Below are 23,109 nucleotides of genomic sequence, written 5' to 3'. Positions count from 1 at the left end.
AAGTGACATCAGGCACTGGGCACACAGGTGGACCGGGAAGGCGGAGCTTGGAAGAGCAGGAAGGCGGGGCTGAAAGTTCCTTAACCCTGGGAGTGGAAGAAGCAGGTAAAGAAAGGGACCTATGGGGAAGGAAGAAAGAGTACTGTTTTCTTTCGGGAGGGAATGAGGTTCCTGAGCCTAATACTTTTTGGAAAGACAGAGCGTATGTATTTATATATATAAATCTGTGACCTAAAAATAACGGCCATGTGGTGGTTGCAGCCCATTTTTAACATCTCCCAAATCAATGTCACTCTGGTTATTATCCTCCTCACCTTTCCCTGTTTCGTTTGGTGTCTTTTTTTTTTTTTTTTTTTTTTTTTTTTTTGGTTAAATCTATGAAGGAAGATCAATACGTATCCAATAGCCCAGGGTTCCTAACTGTTCAACACGTGAATAACGGTTGGTTCATAAGAGTCTTCCATTCGTCTGGTAATTGATCACTAGTAAAGGATTTGTTCTGGGAGTAAAATTCAAATGATTTAATCCGTGTTTCTATCATTAACTGCCACTTTCTGACTATGAGAAGCCAGATACTGACTGTTTAGGACAAGCTCTTATTTTTTCCATCCAATTCAGACTACTAAGTAACATTTCCTGCCGGGACATAGCATATCTCCAAGGGGTGAATCACAAAGATTAAGGATATACCCCCAAACATCTTTAATCCCCTTTATTAATCTATTATAAATCTATCACCCTTGAATTCATTTTCAATCTAGTTTTCACTTGGAATGAGATTTGATACAGCGTTTTGAATCCTTTGAATGTCTTGTCAGTGTTTTTTGCTCTTTGTCAGTTTCTGTGGTTGTATACTACAGTGATTGGGGTGGGCAGGGAGAATGAGGGGGTGGGCAGAGAGCACACCCTAGTCCAAAGTAAGTTTTGTCCTAAAAAAGAACTGTTGACGTGGGCTGCTTGTCCTCCATCCCGGCTTCTGTTTGCTGTTACAACACATCCTCCCACATATTGGAGAACGTTTAAGGACCCCCTGTCTAAAAAAGAACATATGCCCTCCAATGGCCTTTTTCTATATAGACATTACCCCCATTTTCAAGCTTCTTTTGTAAATTTTGCAACCATGATACTGTATGAAACGGGCTATTTTACTTTCTATGAATTTTTCAAGCTTTCATAGACTTTCATAGTCTCAGATAGTCACCTTTATGGGCATTTAATCCAACAAACAAAAGCCCTTCTAGCCTTTTAATCATTTTAGCTGCCTTTCTTTGGCTTTTCTTTTTCTTCGAATGCAGTGACCAGCACTGCATACTGGGCTCCATGAGGAGTTTCCTCAGGTTTTTGTTGAAACTGATGCTTTGTCTTTATTCTGGACAGCCAGAACTTTTGCTGGCATTTTGGACTTTACAAGAGCTGGCATCTCAAAGGAATAATGTACAGCAACTTCTAGATCCCTTTCTTTGGTGGTGACTGGCAGTTCAGAATTGTGTCCCCCTGTGTTAGCTGCCTTATACTGTCCATGTGGCAAGTCAACCTGCCACTTTCCGGCCTACTCACATAGCTTTAGAAATATTCCAGAAGATGCTCCCTATTGACTTGACATTTCACTATGTGGAAAGCAGAGTATAATGTGTACACCAAAAAATGTCTTAAAGTATTCCTTTTTCTTAATTGTTTATGAGATGTTAAATAACACTGATTCCCAGGGGATGCTGTTAACATCGTTCAATCCAGAGACGTGCTATTATTCCTGCTCTTTGTTTTCTACATCTAAGCCAGTTTCTCATCCAAAGGGGAAAAAAAATCACTTTTGTCATCTGACAAAAACTTTTTAAATAGTCTTTTTTTATGTTTATTTTTTTAAGTTTATTTATTTTGAGAGAGAGAGAGTGATCAGGAGTGGGGTGGGGGCAGAGAGAGAGGGAGAGAGAATTCCAAGCAGGCTCCATGCTGTTAGCACAGAGCCCAGTGCAGAGCTCGAACTCATGAACCTATAGATTATTACCTGAGCTGAGATCACGAGTCAGACACTTAACCTACTGAGCCACCCAGGCACCCCAGGGTTTATTTTTTTGGGGGGAGGGATAAAAGGAGGGTTTCTGTGCTGACAGCAGAGAGCCCAATGTGGGACTTGAACTCACAAACCGTGAGATCATGACCTGGGCTGAAGTCCAACCTTTAACCAACTGAGCCACCCACGTGGCCCTTTAAATAGTCTTTGTTAAGCACCCAGCCACCTCAACCCAAATAGTCTCTATTAAGATAGTTGAGATTGTTGGGCCCTTTCTCACCACCACCACCACCATCATTATCAAAATCTAAACCAACCACATCTATACAGCAGCCTCCTATTGGTCCTCCCTGCTTACACTCTTTCCCCCTTAGAGTCTCTTCCCCAGAGAGCATCCAGAGAGAGCCTTCTAAAATGTTAGTCACAACTGACAACAGCCAAAGTATGTAAAGAGCCCATGTGTCCATTGATTGATGAATGGATAAAGATGTGGTATATATACAATGGAGTATTACTCGGCGATCAAAAAGAATAATATCTTGCCATTTGCAACAATGTGGATGGAAATGGAGGGTATTATGCTAAGCAAAATAAGTCAGTCAAAGAAAGACAAATATATGATTTCACTCATATGTGGAATTTAAGAAAAAAAAACAGATGAGCATAAGAGAAAGGAAGCAAAACTAAGATGAAAACAGAGAAGGAGACAAACCATAAGAGACTCTTAAATACAGAGAACAAACTGAGGGTTGCTGATGGGGTGTTGGGTGGGGGGATGGGCTAAATGAACAATGGGCATTAAGAAGGGCACTCGTCGTCGGGATGAGCACTGCGTGTCATATGTAAATGATGAATCACTAAATTCTATTCCTGAAATCATCATCACACTATATGTTAACTCACTTGGATTTAAATTTTAAAAAATAATAAACATGTATATTTCAGGGGAAGAAAAATAAAATAAAATGTCAGTCACCTTATGTCACTCCTCTGCTCAATACCTTGCAATGGCTCCAACACACTTGGCATAAAATCCAAGCTCCTTAAAGACCTCTCCACTCTCTTTCTTGCTTAATCTGCTCCAACAGCACTTACTGGCAGTTTCCCTGTTCCTTGAATCCTCCAAGCATGTTCCTACCTCCAGGCCTTTGTATTAGCCATTTCCTCTGCTTGGAATTCTCTTGCCACAAAGATCTGGATGGCTTGCTCCCTCAGTGTCTTCACATTGGGGATGCCATCCCTGACCACTCATCTTAAATAGCGGTCCCCACCACTCTATTTTTCTTTAAAATCTTCTCGGGGCGCCTGGGTAGCTCAGTCGGTTAAGCGGCCGACTTCACTCCGGTCATGAGATCTCACAGTCCGTGAGTTCGAGCCCTGCGTTAGGCTCTGTGCTCAGAGCCTGGATCCTGCTTCAGATTCTGTGTCTCCTTCTCTCTGTGCCCCTCCCCTGCTCATGCTCTGTCTCTCTCTGTCTCAAAAATAAATAAAAACATTAAAAAAAAAAAAAAGACGTGATCACCACCTGGCCTATTATGCACTTCTTCGTTGCCCATCTCCATCCCTAGAATGTAAGCTCCTCTGGGGCAGGGATTTTGCCTGTTTTGTTTTCTGCTGTTCTCACCTGGGATAGCACTTGGCACATAGTCGGTGCTTAATATTGACTAAGTAGGAAAATGAAAAGTATAAACTGTTCTTGTCCTTTGGCTCTATGTTGTTCATAAACATTTTGCTGTTGTTGGAAAACATGTTACAAACCATGTTTTCTTTTTTTATTTTTAAAAAAAATTTTTTTTTCAATGTTTATTTATTTTTTTTGGGACAGAGAGAGACAGAGCATGAACGGGGGAGGGTCAGAGAGAGAGGGAGACACAGAATCGGAAACAGGCTCCAGGCTCTGAGCCATCAGCCCAGAGCCTGACGCGGGGCTCGAACTCACGGACCGCGAGATCGTGACCTGGCTGAAGCCGGACGCTTAACCGACTGCGCCACCCAGGCGCCCCACAAACCATGTTTTCTAACACCTACTAGGATGCGTCCACTTTACCAAAGACTACAAGCTTGCCTCTACTCTTCGTTGAAGAACAGTCTCCCTTCCTATCTTGGAAAGACTGTCCTCTTCAAACTCTTTTGCACCTTCTAGGCCAGTCTTCTCATACTTTAATATACATGTGGATCACATAGAGATCACGTTAAAAGCCCAGATTCTAACTCAGCATGTCTGGGCTAAAGCCTACGATTCTGCATTTCTTTTTGGGTTTTTTTTTTTAATGTTTATTTATTTTTGAGAGACAGAGAGAGACAGAGAATGAGCAGGGGAGGAACAGAGAGAGAGACACACACAGAATCTGAAGGAAGCTCCAGGCTCCGAGATGTCAGCACAGAGCCCGACACGGGGCTCAAACCCATGAACCATGAGATCATGACCTGAGCCGAAGTCAGTTGCTTAACCGATTGAGCCACCCAGAGCCCCTACAATTCTGCATTTCTGATAAGCCCCCCTGTGACACTGATGCTGCTTTTCTGTGGACCTCCTTTCATAGATCTGTTTCAAGCACCTTATGGCCTTTGACCCTTGAGTTTATCTCAAGGATTTGATTATTTTTTAATGTATTTTTTAAAGTAATCTCTACACACAATGTGGGGCTCAAAGTCACAGCACCGAGGCCAAGAGTCCCATGCTCTACGGACTGAGCCAGCCAGGTACCCCAGGTTTGATTATTTTGAAAGTATGAATAGAAGACTCTCAACGTAATCTGCCTACAAGGTTTAAACCTTTCCCTCCTTAACTGCATCTTCATTCAAAGGAGAGTAAAACAACTCAGTTGGGGGCAAAGTAGAGTTAAGGGAATGATCCATGTGTGGGTTGCAGGAGGATTCAAAAGAGGTGGGTGTATCCCAATCCTTAGAGAAAGTTCTGTGAAGAGATAAGCCCTGAGTAGAGACACCATAGGAAAAAGAAAGAGAGGGAGAGAGGGGGAGAGAGACTTGAAGAATAGTAAAAAGGAGCCTGATTGGGGAAGATAAAAATCGAGGAAAAAGCCTTTGGACTTAGTTACCAGGAGATCACTGGCAGACTTTAACCTCTGCAAAGGAGTGGAGTGGACCCTGTGATGAGAAGAAGGGTTAAGACAGGAGAGGAAGGAGCAGCCCTCACAATGCACCACAGAATGTTCTGTTGAGTTACCAAAGGGATGGTGAGGTCAACCTGGGATCTAAAGGCAACAGAGCTTTCTCGATATCTGAACAACCTCTAGAAAGAGCAAAATGAGAGAAATCAGTTGTATTAGAGAAGGCAAAGCGATAAGCAAAAAGACTGAAGGAACAAGAGGTTGTTGGAGTAAAGGGAGTTAGAGTGGTCACAGGGGAGCCTGGGTGGCTCAGTCGGTTAAGCGTTCGACTCGGTTTCGGCTCAGGCCATGATCTCACAGTTTGTGAGTTTGAGCCCTGCATCAGACTCTGTGCTAACAGTGTGGAGCCTGCTTGGGATTCTATCTCCCTCTCTCTCTGCTCCTCCCCCGCTTGCGCTCTGTCTCTCTCCATCTCTCAAAAATGGATAAATATTTAAAATTTTTTTAAAAAAATAGATGGGTTTTGTCAGACTGAAGAAAACATAGGAAAATTAAGGAAATTTTGTTAGGTGGTGGAATTATATATCTTTCTATTTACAGAATTTTTCTTTTTTGCTATTTTGAAATACATGTCAGATATTTAACCTGGGGTAGGTAAGCTTTTTCTATGAAGGGCCAGACTGTAAATATTTTCCACTTTCCCAGCCATACGGGCTCTGTTGAAACGGCTCAGCTCTGCCCTGTAGCATGAAAGCAGCCACAAACAATATGAAAATAAACTAGTGTAGCTGTGTTCCCACAAAACTTTATTTTTGGAGGCAGAAATGTGAATGTTATGTAATTTTCACATCATAAAATATTAGTTTTTCAGTTTTTTCAACTATCTAAAGATGTAAAGACTAAATAACAATAATGATATAATAATAATTAAAAAAATAGGGGCATCTGGGTGGCTCAGTCAGTTAGGCGTCCGACTTTGGCTCAGGTCGTGATCTGACAGTTTGTGAGTTTGAGCCCCATGTCAGGCTCTGTGCTGACAGCTCAGAGCTTGGAGCCAGGTTCAGATTCTGTGTGTGTCTCTCTCTCTGCCCCTCCGCCACTCGCACTCTGTCTCTCTCTCTCTCAAAAGTAAATAAACATTTAAAAAATTTTTAAATATAATAATAATAATAATAATAATGTAGAAACCATTCCTAGCTCATAGGCCATACCAAAAAAAGCATGACAGATTCGGTTCATGTGTGGTAGTTTGCCAACCCCTGCAATAAAGAATAAATAATAGGGGCACCTGGGTGGCTCAGTCAGTTAAGTGTCTGACTTCGGCTCAGATCATGATCTCACAGTTTGTGAGTTCGAGCCCCACGTCGGGCTCTGTGCTGACAGCTCGGAGCCCGGAGCCTGCTTGGGATTCTGTGTCTCCCTCTCTCTCTGCCCCTCCCCTGCTCACTTTCTGTGACTCTTTGTCTCTCAACAATAAATAAACATTAAAAAAAAATTTTTTTAGGGGCGCCTGGGTGGCGCAGTCGGTTAAGCGTCCGACTTCAGCCAGGTCACGATCTCACGGTCCGTGAGTTCGAGCCCCGCGTCAGGCTCTGGGCTGATGGCTCAGAGCCTGGAGCCTGTTTCAGATTCTGTGTCTCCCTCTCTCTCTGCCCCTCCCCCGTTCATGCTCTGTCTCTCTCGTCCCAAAAATAAATAAACGTTGAAAAAAAAATTTTTTTTTAATTTTTTTTAGATAAAATAAACATAAAAAAAGAATAAAGAACACATAAGAACAAGGTTAAGAAACGAAAAATTTACAGTAAACCTGAAGTCCCCTTTTTGTTCCTCCTGGGTCCTGTTCCCCTCCCCTTCTCCGTGGAAACCACAATCCTGAGTTATGTGTTCAGCTTTCTATGCATGTTGCAAACTTTTACTTTACGTATGAATGTCCATAATCATGTTTTTCACGTTTTGAAACTTTATAAATAGCACCACACTACACATAAACTTCAGCCACTGGCTTTTTTCACTCAGTATTCTGTTGATAAATGGAGCTTTAGTTGATTCATAGTAGCTCTAATATTGTGTTCCACTCTGTGAATATTGCTCAATTGTTGTCTCTAATTTTTGTTTAATTTTGAACAGTGTTCAGTTAACATTCCCCTTCCTCCTCACTTTAGGTACAACCACTGTGCAGGGTTTTGTATTGTCCTCTTGTCTTTCTTTGTACTTTTCCACCTATGTTCATAACCTTAAATAATGTATTCTTTGTAGTAATGACATTGTATTGTACCTATTCTGTTTCTTGCTGCTTTTAAAAAAAAAAAGATTTTTAACGTTAATTCATTTTTGAGAGAGAGAGACAGAGCATGAGTGGGGGAGGGGCAGAGAGTGAGAGAGACACAGAATTGGAAGCAGGCTTCAGACTCTGAGCTGTCAGCACAGAGCCCGATGTGGCGCTTGAACTCACGGACCGTGAGACCATGACCTGAGCTGAAGTCAGACGCTTCACTGACTGAGCCACCCAGGAGCCCCTGTTATTGCTGCTTTTAGACAACACTGGGGTTTTGAGATTTAGCTTTAGTTCACATTGATGAGTGTAGTTTGCTCATTTTCACTGCTGTACAGTATTCCATTTTATAAACAGCACAGGTTCAGGGAGACTGGGTGGCTCAGTCCGTTGAGCATCCGACTTCGGCTCAGGTCATGATCTCACGGTTCATGAGTTCGAGCCCCGCGTCAGGCTCTGTGCTGACAGCTCGGAGCCTGGAGCCTGCTTCGGATTCTGTGTCTCCCTCTCTCTCTGCCCCTAACCCACTCACATTCTATCTCTGTGTCTCTCAAAAATAAATAAACATTTAAAAAATTTTATAAAGAGCACAGTTTATCTGCGTGACTACTGATCAGCACTCAATTGCTTCACATTTTGTGCTAGTGTGAACTCTGCTGCTATGAACACTCTCATCCATGTCTCCTGCATAAGTGCACAGGGGGAAGGGTTTCTCTAGGACATCAATGTAGGAGTGCAATTGCTGGTCTGTGTGCATGTGTTCAACTTTGCAAAATAGTGTTCAGTTGTGTTTCTTTTGAAAAATGTTTTTTTTTTTTTTTTTTTTGCCCTGCAAGCAAAAAAAAGCAGAGGGAGAGAAGGACAGAGCATCTGAAGTAGGCTCTACACTAACAGTAGTGAGCCCAAAGTAGGGCTCAAACTCAGGAACTGTGAAATCATGACTTGAGCTGAAGTTGGACACTCAACCAACTGAGCCACCCATGCACCCCTCAATCATGTTTCAGAGTGGTTGTACTACTTTATTCTTCTACCTGCATGGGATGAGAGTTCCATTTTCATCGCCTACAACGTGGTTTCAACAGTAAATAAAAATTGAGGAGAGAAAGCTGGTTCAAAGCCAGATCCGTCAAAGTTGGGTTGAACGGGAAGCAGAAAAATAGAAATCTTAGTGTCTGTTCAGTCACATCCAAGTCTCTCTTCTTTCCTTCCTTTTTCTCGCCACTCTCTTGTGTGAGTGTTCTGTACTGAAAACAAATGTTTTGTTGTTCAAAATTATGGGGATATCTTGAAGAGAAAATCGTGGAGATGGGAGGTATTGGGCTTGTAATCAATAACAGGAGTGGACCACCTTTGTTTGAACTATTAGGAATCCTAGAAAAAAAAAAATCTCCTACGATTCTGTCAAGCAGGTCCTTCCTTTTTTCCTTCCCTTCTTTCCTCTTTCCTATCTTCCTTTCTTAAACTTGCACATGATACCAATTCAAGACATCCAAATAGGTATGTAATAGGTTGAATGGTGGCCTCCCAAAAGACATGTCCGCATCCAAATTTCTGAAACCTATGAATGTTACCATATTTGGAAAAGGGGGTCTTTGTGGAAATAATAACATTAAGAATTTTGAAACGAGATTGTCCTGTTTTACTTGGTTGGGTCCTAAACCCAATGACAAATGTCCTTACAAGAGAGAAGACACAGACAGAAGAGGAGGAGGTGGTGCGACTATGGCAGCAGAGATGGGAGTGATGCAGTCACGAGTCGAGGAATGCCTGGAGCTACCAGAACCCAGAAGGGGCAAGAAAGGATTCCTCCTGAAATCCTCAAAGGGAGCACGGCCCCGCCGGCACTTTGATTGTGCTCTCCCAGCCTTCAGAACAGTGAGAGTACAAACTTGTGTTGTTTTATGTCACCAAATGGCAATTTGATGCAATAGTCCTAGGAAATTAACCCAGGATGTAAAGAAGAAGTTGGTCTCCCTCTCATCTTTGCCCCAGAGCCACCCATATATCCTTCAGCGGCAACCGTTGCCAGTTCCTTCTGTGTCCCCCTTCTAGAGATATTCTTACAGAGCCCCTTAGTAGGGGCAGGGACATTCAAGAGCACTTTACAAGTGAGGAGTCTGAAGTTCAGAAGAAGAAATTGCTCAAGGACCTGGTGAAGAGGAACAGGAACTCACATTTCCTGTCTCTTGGTTTGATCCTCCTTTGATGTAAAAGAAGTTATCTAGGAGCAGATTTTGATGTAAGGATAGGGAGAGAGAAAAGGAGGATATTGGGCGAAGGAAGGGTAGGTAATGTCATCGAGATGAAAAGGAGCGTAAAAACTGTTATTATTTACCCTCAGGCTGGCCACAGTTCAATGTCGCACTCCAGCAGATCATCGCCAGCCTCTGTAGACAGAAATCAATCCTTCCATCCAACCAGCTTTTCCTTAGCATGTACTATATTCCAGGCACCAAACTATATTAAGAGCTGTGAAGTACAGCTCCTGCCCTTAACAAACGTATAATCTAGTACGAGAGTCGGGCTCATAAGTAAAGCAGTGTGATAAGTAATAAAAATAAGAAGTGTGCACTATATCCAAAAAAAAAAAAAAAACCAGAGTGAAGTGTGGTCCTCTCTGGGAAAAGTCTGGAAGGATGAGTAGGAGTTTTGCAGGCAGAGAGGGCAGGAAAAGCATCCTAGGCAGAAGGATGACACATTTATGGAATTGTGGTCTACAAGAGAAGTTGCATTTGAAAAACCACATAGGAGACGCTGTCAGTGCCTCACCCACATCCCTCGACCTCTATGTATGCTGTCTTTGCCCAAAGGCTCTTCTTCCAACTCCCCAAAACTGGAAAGGAAAAAAAAAAAAGCAGTGCACAAACTCCCAGTGTACTATTAGTGCCTAGGGGTTAACTCCTCCCGGGAGCAGCCCTCAACCAACAACTCTCAGGAGTTGGTGCGTAAACTCACCAGCTCCTTCACCCCTCAGATGGGATAATTCTGAGGCATGTGTTGCCCAGTTTCCTAACAGGATGAAGCTCCTCTTATTCACTGTGGTAGTTAGCTTAATAGCTCATCCTTTATGGGCTACATTCCTCCCCTGTATCACTTTCCACCTCTTCTCCACTGGTGTTTCCATCACCTCCCAGATAAACTACTGGCTCTCAAGTCCTTGTCTTAGAGATTGCTCCTAGGAGAGTCCAAACTAAAATAAAATCTAAGTAGCACTACATGGGAACAGCAAAGAGTGCACAGAATGGGGTGCAGTGATGGTAGATAGTGGAGCAGGGAACCATCATGGTGGACTTCTTTTTTTTCAACGTTTATTTATTTTTGGGACAGAGAGAGACAGAGCATGAACGGGGGAGGGGCAGAGAGAGAAGGAGACACAGAATCGGAAACAGGCTCCAGGCTCTGAGCCATCAGCCCAGAGCCCGACGCGAGGCTCGAACTCCCGGACCGCGAGATCGTGACCTGGCTGAAGTCGGACGCTTAACCGACTGCGCCAGCCAGGCGCCCCTCATGGTGGACTTCTAACGCCACGTGAGAGTTGTGGTACCTTTTCCTGTAGACAAGTGGACATTCACTGAAAGTTTAAGTAGGGGCATAGCATGACCAGATTTGCATTGCAGAAAGACCACATATTCAACCACTAAATGGCTTTCACTACACTTAGAATAAAACCCAAACTCCTAACCATGCCCGAAAAGGTACTGCTGGCCCGGCAACTGCCTGCTCCCCCATCCTCTGAAAACTTTGATTTGGCAATTGTAGAGTTATTATGGACCCAAATGGCTCAGCTGGGCAGAGCCAGATGAAGAGTTACGGTAGACTGGATTATTGTCCTCAGTTCTTTCCTCCATCTTTCTGTGTGACCTTGCAGGCATGAGGGTGGATGGAATATATAGTTCCCTGCTAGACTTCTTCCGGCCAATGGAATGTGAGCAAAAATGCCAATGTACCTGAAGAGGCATCATATATTTTTGTTCACTCCGCTGCACTCCTACCATTCACCATCGTAGCATACTCTGGGAGCTGCTGGTCCCAGGTGGAGAAGAGACGTGTGTAGCAGACAGAAACCCCGACTGGAGCCCGGAACTAAACCCAGCCGACATGCAGCCTGAAGCATGAGTGAGAAAAATAGGTGCTCGTGGTTGTAAACCACTGGATTTTGCCTCATTAGTGTGGGAGTAACTGATTACGACAGAAGTGAAGTGGGCCATGAGAAAAGCGAGCCAGGGGTACTCTTTCAAGAAATTTAGCTGCGGGGGCGCCTGGGTGGCTCAGTTGGTTGAGCGTCTGACTTTGGCTCAGGTCATGATCTCACGGTCCGTGAGTTCGAGCCCCGCGTCGGGCTCTGTGCTGACAGCTCAGAGCCTGGAGCCTGCTTCGGATTCTGTGTCTCCCTCTCTCTCTGACCCTCCCCTGTTCATGCTCTGTCTCTCTCTGTCTCAAAAATAAATAAACGTTAAAAAAAAATAAAAAAAAAAGATGCACAAATCAGAACATGAATTTTCACTTACTATATAGATTGAGTAGAAAGAATACATCTAAAAAATTAGTGTTTTTTTAAGTTTATTTCTTTTGAGAGAGGGAGCGAGAGAGAATCCCAAGCAGGCTCTGCACTGTCAGCACAGAGACCAACGTGGGGCCTGAGGTTACAAACTGTGAAATCATGACCCAAGCCAGAATCAAGAGTCAGACGTTTAACCGACAGAGCCACCCAGGCGCATCCCCCCCAAAATAATGGCTCAGTCAGAAGAGCATGCAACTCTTGATCTTGGGGTCATGAGTTCAAGCCCCACCGTGGGTGTAGAGATTACTTAAAAAAATAAAACATTTAAAGAAGAAAGAAAAGAGGAAGATGTAGGGATGGTGTCAGCCACATTTCCCTCTTTTATCAAGAAAAGCAGGGGTTCCTTGTTGGCATCCCACTCCTGATGTTGGCTCAAGATAGGCACGGTTCGTGAGTTCCAGCCCCGAGTTGGGCTCTGCACTGACACCACAGAGCCTGCTTGGGATTCTCTCTCCCCCTCTCTCTGCCCCTGCCCAGCTCGTGCTCTCTCTCTCTCTCTCCATAAAGAAATAAACTTAAATAAATAAATAAATAAGATAAACTTTAAAAAAAAGGTACGGAAATGAGTATTGAGAACAAAGCTTATGGCATCTGCTACAACACAGCTTAATGAGGAGTAGTTTTGCATGCATAATAAATAGTTACCCCTTGGCATAAAGCAAAAACAATGGTGGCAAAAATACTTACACAGTGGAACGCTTACTAGTTTCCAGGCACTGTTCTGAGTGTTTTAAATATATTAACACATATATTAACTCATTTAATCTTCACAACGACTTGGAGGTAAGTGCTATTGTTATCTTTGTTTTATGTATTTTTTATTGTACTTCATATACTCACAGTTAGACTTAACCATAATCCTTGGGGCATGACATATTCCTCACTGGTCCATTCATGGCTCTTTTATTTACTTTTTAACTATTAGTTATTTTTAGTAATGTAATAGGTACCTTCAAATCCTCCACCCAAAATAAAATTAGGATCTTGTCAGTAATTCATACCTTATTGTCTGGTCTGCTCAAGCCGTTTCACTTCCTCCCCTGGTCTGAGGTGACCATCATCTAGAATCCTAAATTCATCATTCCTCTGCTTTCCTTATATGGTTTCCTCATAGAGGTTTGTAAGTTTTTTTTGTTTTGTTTTTTTTTATCATTTATTTATTTTTGAAAGACAGAGAGAGACAGAGCACAAGCAGGGGAGGAGCAGAGAGAGAGGGAGACACAGAATCTGAAGCAGGCTCCAGGCTCTGAGCTGTCAGCACAGAGCCCAAAGCAGGGCTTAAATCCATGAACTGGGAGATCATGATCTGAGCTGAAGCCAGACGCTTAACCGACTCAGCCACTCAGGCGCCCCTGTAGGGGTCTTTTTAAGATTTTTAAAAAAGTAATCCAGGGGCACCTGGGTGGCTCAGTCGGTTGAGCATCCAGCTTCGGCTCAGGTCATGATCTCAAGGTTCCTGGGTTCAAGCCCCACGTCAGGCTCTGTGCTGACTGCTTGCTCAGAGCCTGGAGGCTGCTTCGGATTCTGTGTCTCCTCTCTCTACCCCTCCCCTGCTTGTGCTCTGTTCCACTCTGTCTCTCAAAAAATAAATAAATGTTGGGGTGCCTAGGTGGCTCAGTCGGTAAGCGCCCGACTTCAGCTCAGGTCATGACCTCACGGTTCGTGAGTTCGAGCCCCGCATCAGCCATTCATGCTCTGTCTCTCTCTGTCTTAAAAAATAAATAAAACATTAAAAAATTAAATAAATAAATAAATAAATAAATAAATAAATAAATAAATGTAAAAAAAAAAGAGAGAGATTTTTTGAAAAGTAATCTCAACACCCAATATGGAACTCGAATTTACAACCCTGATATCAAGAGTCGCATGCTCCACTGACTGAACCCAGGCACACCAACAGTTTTATAGTTTTATTGCACCTATACATATAGTCATAAAATGTATGTATGATATATATCTATAGTTGTGGTGTTTTTTTTTTAACATTTATTTGTTTTTGAGAGACAAAGCATGAGCAGGGGAGGGGCAGAGAGGAAGGGAGACACAGAATCCGAAGCAGGCTCCAGGCTCTGAGCTGTCAGCACAGAGCCCAACACGGGGCTCGAACTCACAGACCTCAAAATCATGACCCGAGCTGAAGTCAGACGCTTAACCACATAAGCCACCTAGGCGCCCCTAAATATTTTTCAGCATTTAAAATATCAATATTCGAGGCACCAGGCTGGCTCAGTTGATGGAGCATGTGACTCTTGATCTTAGGGTTGTGACTTGAAGCCCCACGTTGGGCATGGAGCCTACTTTAAAAAAAAATGTCAATATTCAAAGATGGAATCAGAATCACTTCTAGTGGTGTACTTGTTGACGTAATGTCTCATTTTCAGAACATTTCACAAATAAACAAAAAAGACTGTTGGGATCACTTTTTTTTTTTTTTTTTTTTTTTTTTTTAAGTAGGCTTCAGGCTCAGCACAGAGCCCAGTCCAGGATTGAATTTACGACTCTGAGATAAAGACCGGAATGCTTAACTGACTGAGTCACTCAGGCACCTCATCGCACTATTACCAACTACTTTTCATGGTAACATTTGTAGCTCTTGGTTCAGACGACGACAATTATCTGGCTGTCCTTCCACAATGCTGGCTTAACCATTTGGGGGGCTACAAAGATACTGTATTAAAGAAAGCTACCCCGACAACATAAAGGGAGCCAATGGGATATACTTAATGATCTGATTTATTAGGCTTAATAAAATAATTATATTTTCATAAACCCATTTTTATTAAAATTGTGTATGTGTAGCACTAATTAATATTGAAAGGCTTATAGTAAACACAGCAGTCCTCCGCCCCCCACTCCTAGTCATAGTTCCCACAGGCATCCACCTTCATTCTTCTACTTCCCCTCCTACTGACCTCATTATCTCTAAACGATACACTTGTATTGATGCTTCTTGCTTAATCATTTTTAGACAGTATCTATTGGCTTCCCACCCTGATAGATGAGGACTTCTTACCCCTGCACACATATCCACTGTCTTCCTCCCCACTCCCTGTAGCATCATTCATGACTGTATCAAGACTATAACTGGGACGCCTGGGTGGCTCCGTTGGTTAAGTGGCCGGTTTCGGCTCAGGTCATGATCTGGTAGTTTGTGAGTTGGGGCCCCCCATGAGGCTCTGTGCTGACAGCTCAGAGCCTAGAGCCTGCTTCGGATTCTGTGTCTCCTTCTCTCTCTGCTCCTCCCCAACTCATACTCTCTCTCCCTCTCTCTCCCTCGCTCAAAAATAATAAATAAGCATTAAAAAAAAAAAAAAAAAAGACTGTAACTTCACAAGTGGTATCAGTCACAGTAGTCCAGAGAAGAACATGATGGTGATTGGACTATGGTGGTGGCAGTGGAGGTGGGAAAAACAATGACTGATTCAAGAGATATGTGGGAGGGAGAGGAGATGGAACTTAGTATTTGGGGATGTAGGATAGGAGAGAGAGGGAAGGTACAAGAGTCGCCTCATTAACATAACAAAGGACACCTCTATTGTTCTCTACACTTAGGAAGTTCCAAGGGTTTGGGGAGCTGTGAGCCAGAACCAGGGATGAAGACCAAATATATATTTCTTTTTTTTTTTTTTATTTTTTTTAATGTTTATTTATTTTTGAGACAGAGAGAGACAGAGCATGAGCAGGGGAGGGGCAGAGAGAGAGGGAGACACAGAATCTGAAACAGGCTCCAGGCTCCGAGCCGTCAGCACAGAGCCCGACGCGGGGCTCGAACTCACGAACTGTGAGATCATGACCTGAGCCGAAGTCGGACGCTTAACCGACTGAGCCACCCAGGCGCCCCCCAAATATATATTTCTTATAATAAATCACAATATCACACTCAGCTATTACCTCTCCAAATATGCTACCCTGTTCTTCTGTCTCCTCCCTTCCTTCTCCTTCCACCTCCTCTTTCCTCCCTCTTCCTCCTCCTCCTCCTCCTCCTCCTCCTCCTCCTCCTCCTCTTCTTTCTTCTCTTCCGCCTTCTACTCCTTCTTCTTTCTCTCTCCATCTTTCTTTCTCCCTCCCTCTCTCCCTCTCTCATCAGACCATCTTATTATATTCTTCATGTCTCTTAACTTCTCATCCATATTTTCCATCTTACCTCCTCTCTGTGCTACGATCTGGATAATTTCCTTTGACCTGTCTCTGGTTAACTAATCATCACTTTGTCTGTGTCCAATCTGCTACCAAATACACCCACCAAAATTTTAATTTCAGGTCTTGAGGTTTTCCTCCCTAGAAATTCTATTTGCTTCTCATTCAGGTCTGCTAGGTTATTTTCTATGGATTCCTGTTTTTACATACATTTTCAATATTGTCTTTTATTTACATAAATGTGTAATCAAAGGGAATTCTGATACAAGCTATAACATAGATGAGCTTTGAGTAAATTACACTAAGTAAAATAAGCCAGAAACAAAAAGATAGATACTGTATCATTCCACTTTACTACTCTGAACATATATCATCCAAGTATATTATGTATTATATCCAGAATAGTAAAATTCATAGGAAAAAAAAGTAGATGGGGTGCCTGGCTGGCTCAGTTGGGAGAGCATGCAACTCTAAATCTCAGAGTCATGAGTTCAAGTCCCTCATTGGGCATAGAGCCTACTGAAAAAAAAAATTGTAGAATGATGCTCATCAGAGGTTGTGGGGGAGGGGAAATAGTTGTTTAATGGGCATCCAGTTTCAGTTTTGTAGGATGAAAAAGTTCTAGAGAATGGCTGCATAACAATGTGAATATAGTTAACATTGAACTGTACGCTTTAAAAATGGTTAAGTTGGTGAGGCACTTGGCAGGTTCTGTTGGAAGAGCATGCAACTCTTGGTCATGAGTTTGGGCCCCACATTGGGTGTGGAGATTACTAAAATAAATAAACTTTAAAAAATGATTAAGGTGGTACATTTTATGTGTACTTTACACATTAAAAATACAATATAAATAAAATAAAATTTAAGAAAATAAAAGTTTTAATGCAAAAAATGTAGTAACTATAATTGTTTCATAAGTTGATATTTTTTGCAGTTCTGTTTCTGCTGTTATTTCTGCTGGTTCTCACTTGCAGTGCCTTGTTCCTTGCATGCTGGGTTCTTTTTTACTGTGTGGTACCCATCGTCTATGCAGTGATTAACTGCTGGAGATTCTTTGAGGACCAACACAAAGATGCATTCCTCCAGAGAAGATGTGAATTTGCTGCTACCAGGAACTTAAGAGAATTCCAGTTCAGGACTACTTTATTTTATTTATTTTTTAATGTTTATTTATTTTTGAGAGAGAGACACATACACACAGAGTGCAAGCAGGGGAGGGGCAGAGAGAGAGGGAGACACAGAATCTGAAGCAGGTTCCAGGCTCTGAGCTGTCAGCACAGAGCCCGATGTGGGGCTCTAACCCACGAACTGCAAGATCATGACCTGAGCTGAAGTCCGACACTTAGCTGACTGAGCCACCCAAGCGCCCCTCAGGACTGCTTTAAACTAGACTCCTGGTAAATGAAAAGCTTTTTTGAATACTTCATAAAATTTGCTACAAATCCACAAAAAGATTAGCTATGGTTACAATGTCTCAAGGGGAGTTTTCTCCCCTTTTGTGCAGTGTAGTACTAAGTTATCTTCCTTGGAGCTCTTGAGAGAAAGATGTGGGGTCAGGTTTACTTCTGATTCACATTTAATCATAGCCCTCTGGGGAAGGGGCATGACAAATACAAGGAAGGCTTTCTAATAGACTCCCCACCTTGGTGGATCCTGAGCTTTGATTTCATTCACCCTTAGCCTACAGCACATAACGTAATTCACATTTGCTCAGACTGGTAAATACCCTCAGAGCAAAATCGACTTCCATGCTTTCTTACCTCTCCCATAGACTGTCTTCCCACCTCCTACTTTGTCAGCTCTTCTGTGCTTTTAAGAATATTTTAAAACTACGGTGTCTAGCATTTTTTAGTTGCTTTAAGCAGCAAGTTGGCCCCGACAACCTAACCAATCAGAGATCCCTCTATCTTTATTTCCTTTTCACTGATTTCTGCTCTTCTGTTTATTTTCTTCCTCCTATTTTTTTGTTGTTCTTATTATTGGGGTTTTTTTCCCCTTAAGTTTTTTAGTTGAACACCCAGCTCATCGTTGCTTTTTCTTTTCTATTGTTAGGCAATCCTCTCCTGAAGGCTCCAAATTTCCCTTTCTTGTGTATTCTTTTATTTTATTTTATTTTATTTTTTAAATATGAACTTTATTGTCAAATTGGTTTCCATACAACACCCAGTGCTCATCCCAACAGATGCCCTCCTCAGTGCCCATCACCCGCCCTCTCGTCCCTCCCACTTTCTTTGTATTCTTTCAGTTTTGATACGTAGTGCAGGAGTGACTGGGGAAAGCCGGTTGGTGTCCACCTGTTTTCGTCAACGCCTCACGCCAGCGGCGATACTGTACTGATTTTTCTCCTGAGACACCTGCACTCAAGGGTGCAGCAGTGCTGGGAGAAGAGAAGGGCATAATTTAAACTACCTTCTCTACCCAGTGTTTCCTACTACTGGCTACCTGTGAAAATCACCAGGAAGTCGTGAAAAATACCGATTTCTGAGTAGCACACGCAGGATGTTCTAACTGGTCTGGGGTGGAGACTGGGCCTGGGTACTTCATTGATTCTAATGTAAAGCCAGGGCTGAGAACCGCTTCTCTAATCACCTGCTCCTTGCCACCCGCCCCAGATTGCATCCTCCCTCCTCCCCACTCACACTCCCAAGCGATTTTATTTTTTTTTTCTTTCCAAAATTTTATTTAAATTCTAGTTAGTTGGGGCACCTGGGTGGCTCGGTCCATGAAGTGTCCGACTTCGGCTCAGGTCATAATCCCCCGGTTTGTGGATTCAAGCTCCACATCGGGCTCTCTACTGTCAGCATGGAGCCTGCTTTGGATGCTCTGTCTCCCTCTCTCTCTCTGCCCCTCTCCTACTCGCACTCATGTGCGCTCGCTCTCTCTCTCTCTCTCTCAAAAATAAACATTTATAAATAAATAAATAAATAAATAAATAAATAAATAAATAAAATTCTAGTGGTTAACATATGGTGCAATATTGTTTTCAGGACTAGAATTCAGTGATTCCTCACTTACATACAACACCCAGTGCTCATCACAAGTGCCCTCCTTAATACCAATCACTCATTCAATCCGTCCCTCACCCACCTCCCTCCATCAACCCTCAGCTTGTTCTCCATGGTTAAGAGTCTCTTATGGAGGGCCCCTGGGTGGCTCAGTCGGTTGCACATCCAACTCTTGATTTCCGTTCAGGTCATGATCTCACAGTTCATGGGTTCGAGCCCCACATCTGGCCCTGCGCTGACAGTGTGAAGCCTGCTTGGGATTCTCTCTCTCTGCCCCTCCATCGCTTGTGTGCACACACGCACTCCCTCTCTCTCTCAAAATAAATAAAAACTTAAAAAAAAAAAGCCTCTTATGATTTGTCTCCTTCACTTCCCCCCCCCATATGTTCATCTGTTTTGTTTGCGAAATTCCACATGAGTGAAATCATACGGTATTTGTCTTTTTCTGACTTATTTCGCTTAGCATAATACAATCTGGCTCCATCCACATCACCACAAATGGCAACACTGCATCCTTTTGATGGCTGAGTGATATTCCATGGTATCAATACCACATCTTCTTTCCGTTCATCGGTCGATGGACATTTGGGCTCCTTCCATAGTTTGGCTACTGTTCACACTGCTGCTGTAAACATTGGGGTGCATGTACCCCTTTGATTTGGTATTTTTATAAACTTGGGGTAAATACCTAGTAGTGCAATTGCTGGGTTGTAGGGCTATTTTTAACTTTTCGAGGAACCTCCATACTGTTCTCCACAGTGGCTGCCCTGGTTCGCATTCCCGGAAACTGTGCAAGAGGGTTCCCCTTTCTCCACACCCTGACCAACATCTGTTGTTTCTTGTGTTGTTAACTTTAGCCAGTGCAAAAGGTGTGAGGTGGTATCTCATCATGATTTCGATTTGTATTTCCCTGATGATGAGTGCTGTCGAGCACCTCTTCATGTCTGTTAGCCATCCGGATGTTTTCTTTGGGAAAATGTCTACTCCTATCTTCTGCCCATCTCTTAACTGGATTATTCATTTTTGGGGTGCTGGGCTTGATAATTTCTTTACAGATTCTGGGCACTGAGCCTTTATCAGATATGTCATTCGCAAGCAATTTTAAAGCCTTCTGTCTTCCCAAAGCTGTTATTTCCTTGTTTCCATATTTCTCTCTATTGTTTTTCCAGGGTGCATTTGGGGCAGGAGGCAGAAACTGTGACCATTTATCACATTGGCAGGAACCAGAATTCTCCTGTATCTTGTTCGTCTTCACAGGAAGTCTCAGCATGAGACAGCAGCACTGGTTTGGGATGACTGCCAAAATGGGCACCGTGTTATCAGGGGTCTTTACCATCGTGGCCACCAACATGTACCTCATCTTCGAACACAGATACATAAGGAACAACAATTGCACTGATAACCACCTACTGAACAAGAGTGCAAGTGTCCTGATAAGCCAGTTCATCATCTGCTGGGCTTTCAATACGGTCTTCTTCCTGTCTTTCATTACCCTCATCATCAGCTGCTTCCTCCTGTACTCAGTATATGCTCAAATACACAGGGGCTTGGTGACCTACATCATCTGGATCCTTTTCTATGAAGCTGTAAACATTATAGTACAAATCTTTACCAACAATGACTCTGTCATTGAAGAGGTCAGAGTCATGCGCTGGTTTGGCCTGATGTCCCGTATTTTCATGCACTGCTTCTGGATATTCTATGTCATCTCCTATGCCCACATAATCTATAAAAGTCAAAGCCCAGGGAATATAATTTCCTACAACAGACGTATTTCGACAGGCAATGGAGAGTTCCTACGACGGAAATCAAAGATCGTCAACTTTACCCGACACTATCATGGATGATGTTTGCCCTTCTCTCCACTGATGGTGATTCTAGTTCCATCTCTTTCACTTTTGCTGATCTGTTCAGAATAGAGGCCCTACTGCCATCTTTTTGGGAGAAGTGGAGAGAAATGTAATTATAATCCCAATGGGGACCACCTGCTCAATCCATAAGGGCGTTTAGTGAAAGGCCATTTTTACTTGCCAAGCACTTCTTGGGTGCCTCCTTCGTTTTCTGGTCAGTGCCACCTTAGAGGTCAAAATAAAGAGGGTAAGGGAATGAAATGAAGCTAAGTTGCAGTCTGGCAATCCTTTCACCTTGTTATATACCTTCATCAGCCTTCGACCCACAGCTCTCTAATTCAACCCTGGGACACGGGCATATCTGTATTTATACCTCAGGTAGCTGTAGTGTAAGGGAGACTGGTGGTGTCTTGGGGTAGCTTTGTGCCATGGTCTTTCCCCCTCTGTCCTCTGTGCTATATTCCAGATAAATAAAAGAATAAAAGTAGAGAAAACCATTTTCCACTTTCTGTCTTGAGTACCCCCCTCCCCGAGATTTGTCAAAGAGTGCAAAATGCACTCGGTTAGCCAAAAGGTATTTGCTAAACTTTTCTGTGTCCATCACTATGCTGGACTTAGTAGAAGGATACAAAAAAAGTACAAGATACAAGGCCTGACCTTGAGGATTTTGCAGTTTAGTGAGAGAAACAAAACCACCGCTTACGGCTTAATAAGCTTAATAGCTTTCTTGAGGTATAATTGACATATAACAACTGCACATGTTTAAAGTACATAATTTGATAAGTTTTGACCTAAGTATATCCTGGTGACATCATCACAACTGAATTCCTAAACATATCACTCCCAAAAGTTTCCTCTTAACCCCTGCTCCCTCCCCTTCCTGCAGCACCCCCTACCATCACAAGGCACGGATTTGCCATCATTATCTACTAGGTTTGCATTTTCTAGAATTTTACATATATAGAATCATATAGTATGCACTATTTTTTTGTCTTCTTTCACTCAGCCTAATTCATCCATGTTGTTATGTGTATCAAGAGTTCATTCTTTAAGATTCATCCACGTTATGTGTGTTCAAAGTTCATTCTTTATCACTGAGTAGTATGCCATGGCATGAATATACCACAGTTTTTTAATCCATTTGCCCTTTGAAGGACATCTAGTGATTTGCAGTTTGGGGCAATTACAAATAGGAACACTATAAACATTTGTGGATAAGACTTTGTATAGACCTATGATTTCATTTGTCGTGGATAAATACAATTTTAACTTCTTAAGAAACTAGCAGATGTTTTCCCAGAGTGGTTGTCCCTTTTTATATTCCCACTAGCAGGGTATGAGAATTCTAGTCCCTCCACATCCTTGCAAGCACTTAACACAAACAATAAATTTTTCATTTTAGCCTTTCTAATGGGTATAGAGTGGTTCTCATTGTGGTTTTTGCTTGCATTTCTCTCATGACAAATGATGTTGAACATCTTTTTATGTGCTTATTTAGCATCCTTATATTTTTTTTGGTACGGTGTCTACTCAAATCTTTCATCTATGTTAAAAATTGAGGTTATTGGGGCACCGGGGTGGCTCAGTCGTTTAAGCGTCTGACTTCAGCTCAGGTCATGATCTCACAGTTTGTGGCTTCAAGCCCCATGAAACAGGCCTGGAGCCTGCTTCAGATTCTGTCTCCCTCTCTCTCTGCCCCTCCCCCACTCTCACTCTGTCTCTTTGTCTCTCAAAAATAAACAAACATTAAAAAAAACTTAAAAAAAAAATTGAGGTTATTGAGCACCTGGCTGGCTCGGTTGCTAGAGCATGCAACTTTTTTTTCGTTTTTTGAGAGAGAGAGTGTGAGCATGGGCAGGGTAGAGAGAGAGATAGAAAGAAAGAGAGAGAGAATCCCAAGCAGAATCCACACAGTCATAGTGGAGCCTGATGCAGGGCTTGAACTCACAAACTGTGAGATCATGACCTGAGCTGAAATCAGGATTTAGATGCTTAACCAACTGAGCCACCCAGACACCCTGAGCATGTAACTCTTGATCTCAAGGTCATGAGATCAAGTCTCGTGTTGGACATAGAGCCTACTTAAAAAAAAAAAATGAGGTTGTTTGTTTTTTTATTATGGAGGGGTTTTTGTTTTGTTTTGGTTTGGTTTTTTATTACTGAGTTTTGGAAGTTCTTTATATTTTCTGGGTACAAGTCCTT

The 23,109-nt window shown here is 42.6% G+C and overlaps 2 protein-coding genes across 2 annotated transcripts in view; both read left to right on the top strand.

The window, feature by feature from the left end:
- The first annotated feature begins 18 nt into the window (after nt 1-18).
- The window catches only part of TMEM217B (transmembrane protein 217B), a 37,623-nt gene continuing 14,532 nt past the window's right edge, over nt 19-23,109 (top strand). The window contains exon 1 of the mRNA XM_086706732.1: nt 19-105. The gene's annotated coding sequence lies outside the window, so the exon portion shown is untranslated. The remainder of the gene's footprint in view (nt 106-23,109) is intronic.
- On the top strand, nt 21-21,404 carry TMEM217 (transmembrane protein 217). Its single transcript, XM_025926051.2, has 2 exons — nt 21-105; nt 20,227-21,404. The coding sequence occupies exon 2, from the start codon at nt 20,326-20,328 to the stop codon at nt 20,902-20,904; it is 579 nt and encodes a 192-aa protein (XP_025781836.1). The 5' UTR covers nt 21-105; nt 20,227-20,325; the 3' UTR covers nt 20,905-21,404.

This window comes from Puma concolor, chromosome B2 (assembly GCF_028749965.1).
Source record: "Puma concolor isolate L17-30 chromosome B2, mPumCon1.1.hap2, whole genome shotgun sequence".
Lineage (NCBI taxonomy): Eukaryota > Metazoa > Chordata > Mammalia > Carnivora > Felidae > Puma > Puma concolor.
This window is presented reverse-complemented; position numbering and strand designations above follow the sequence as displayed.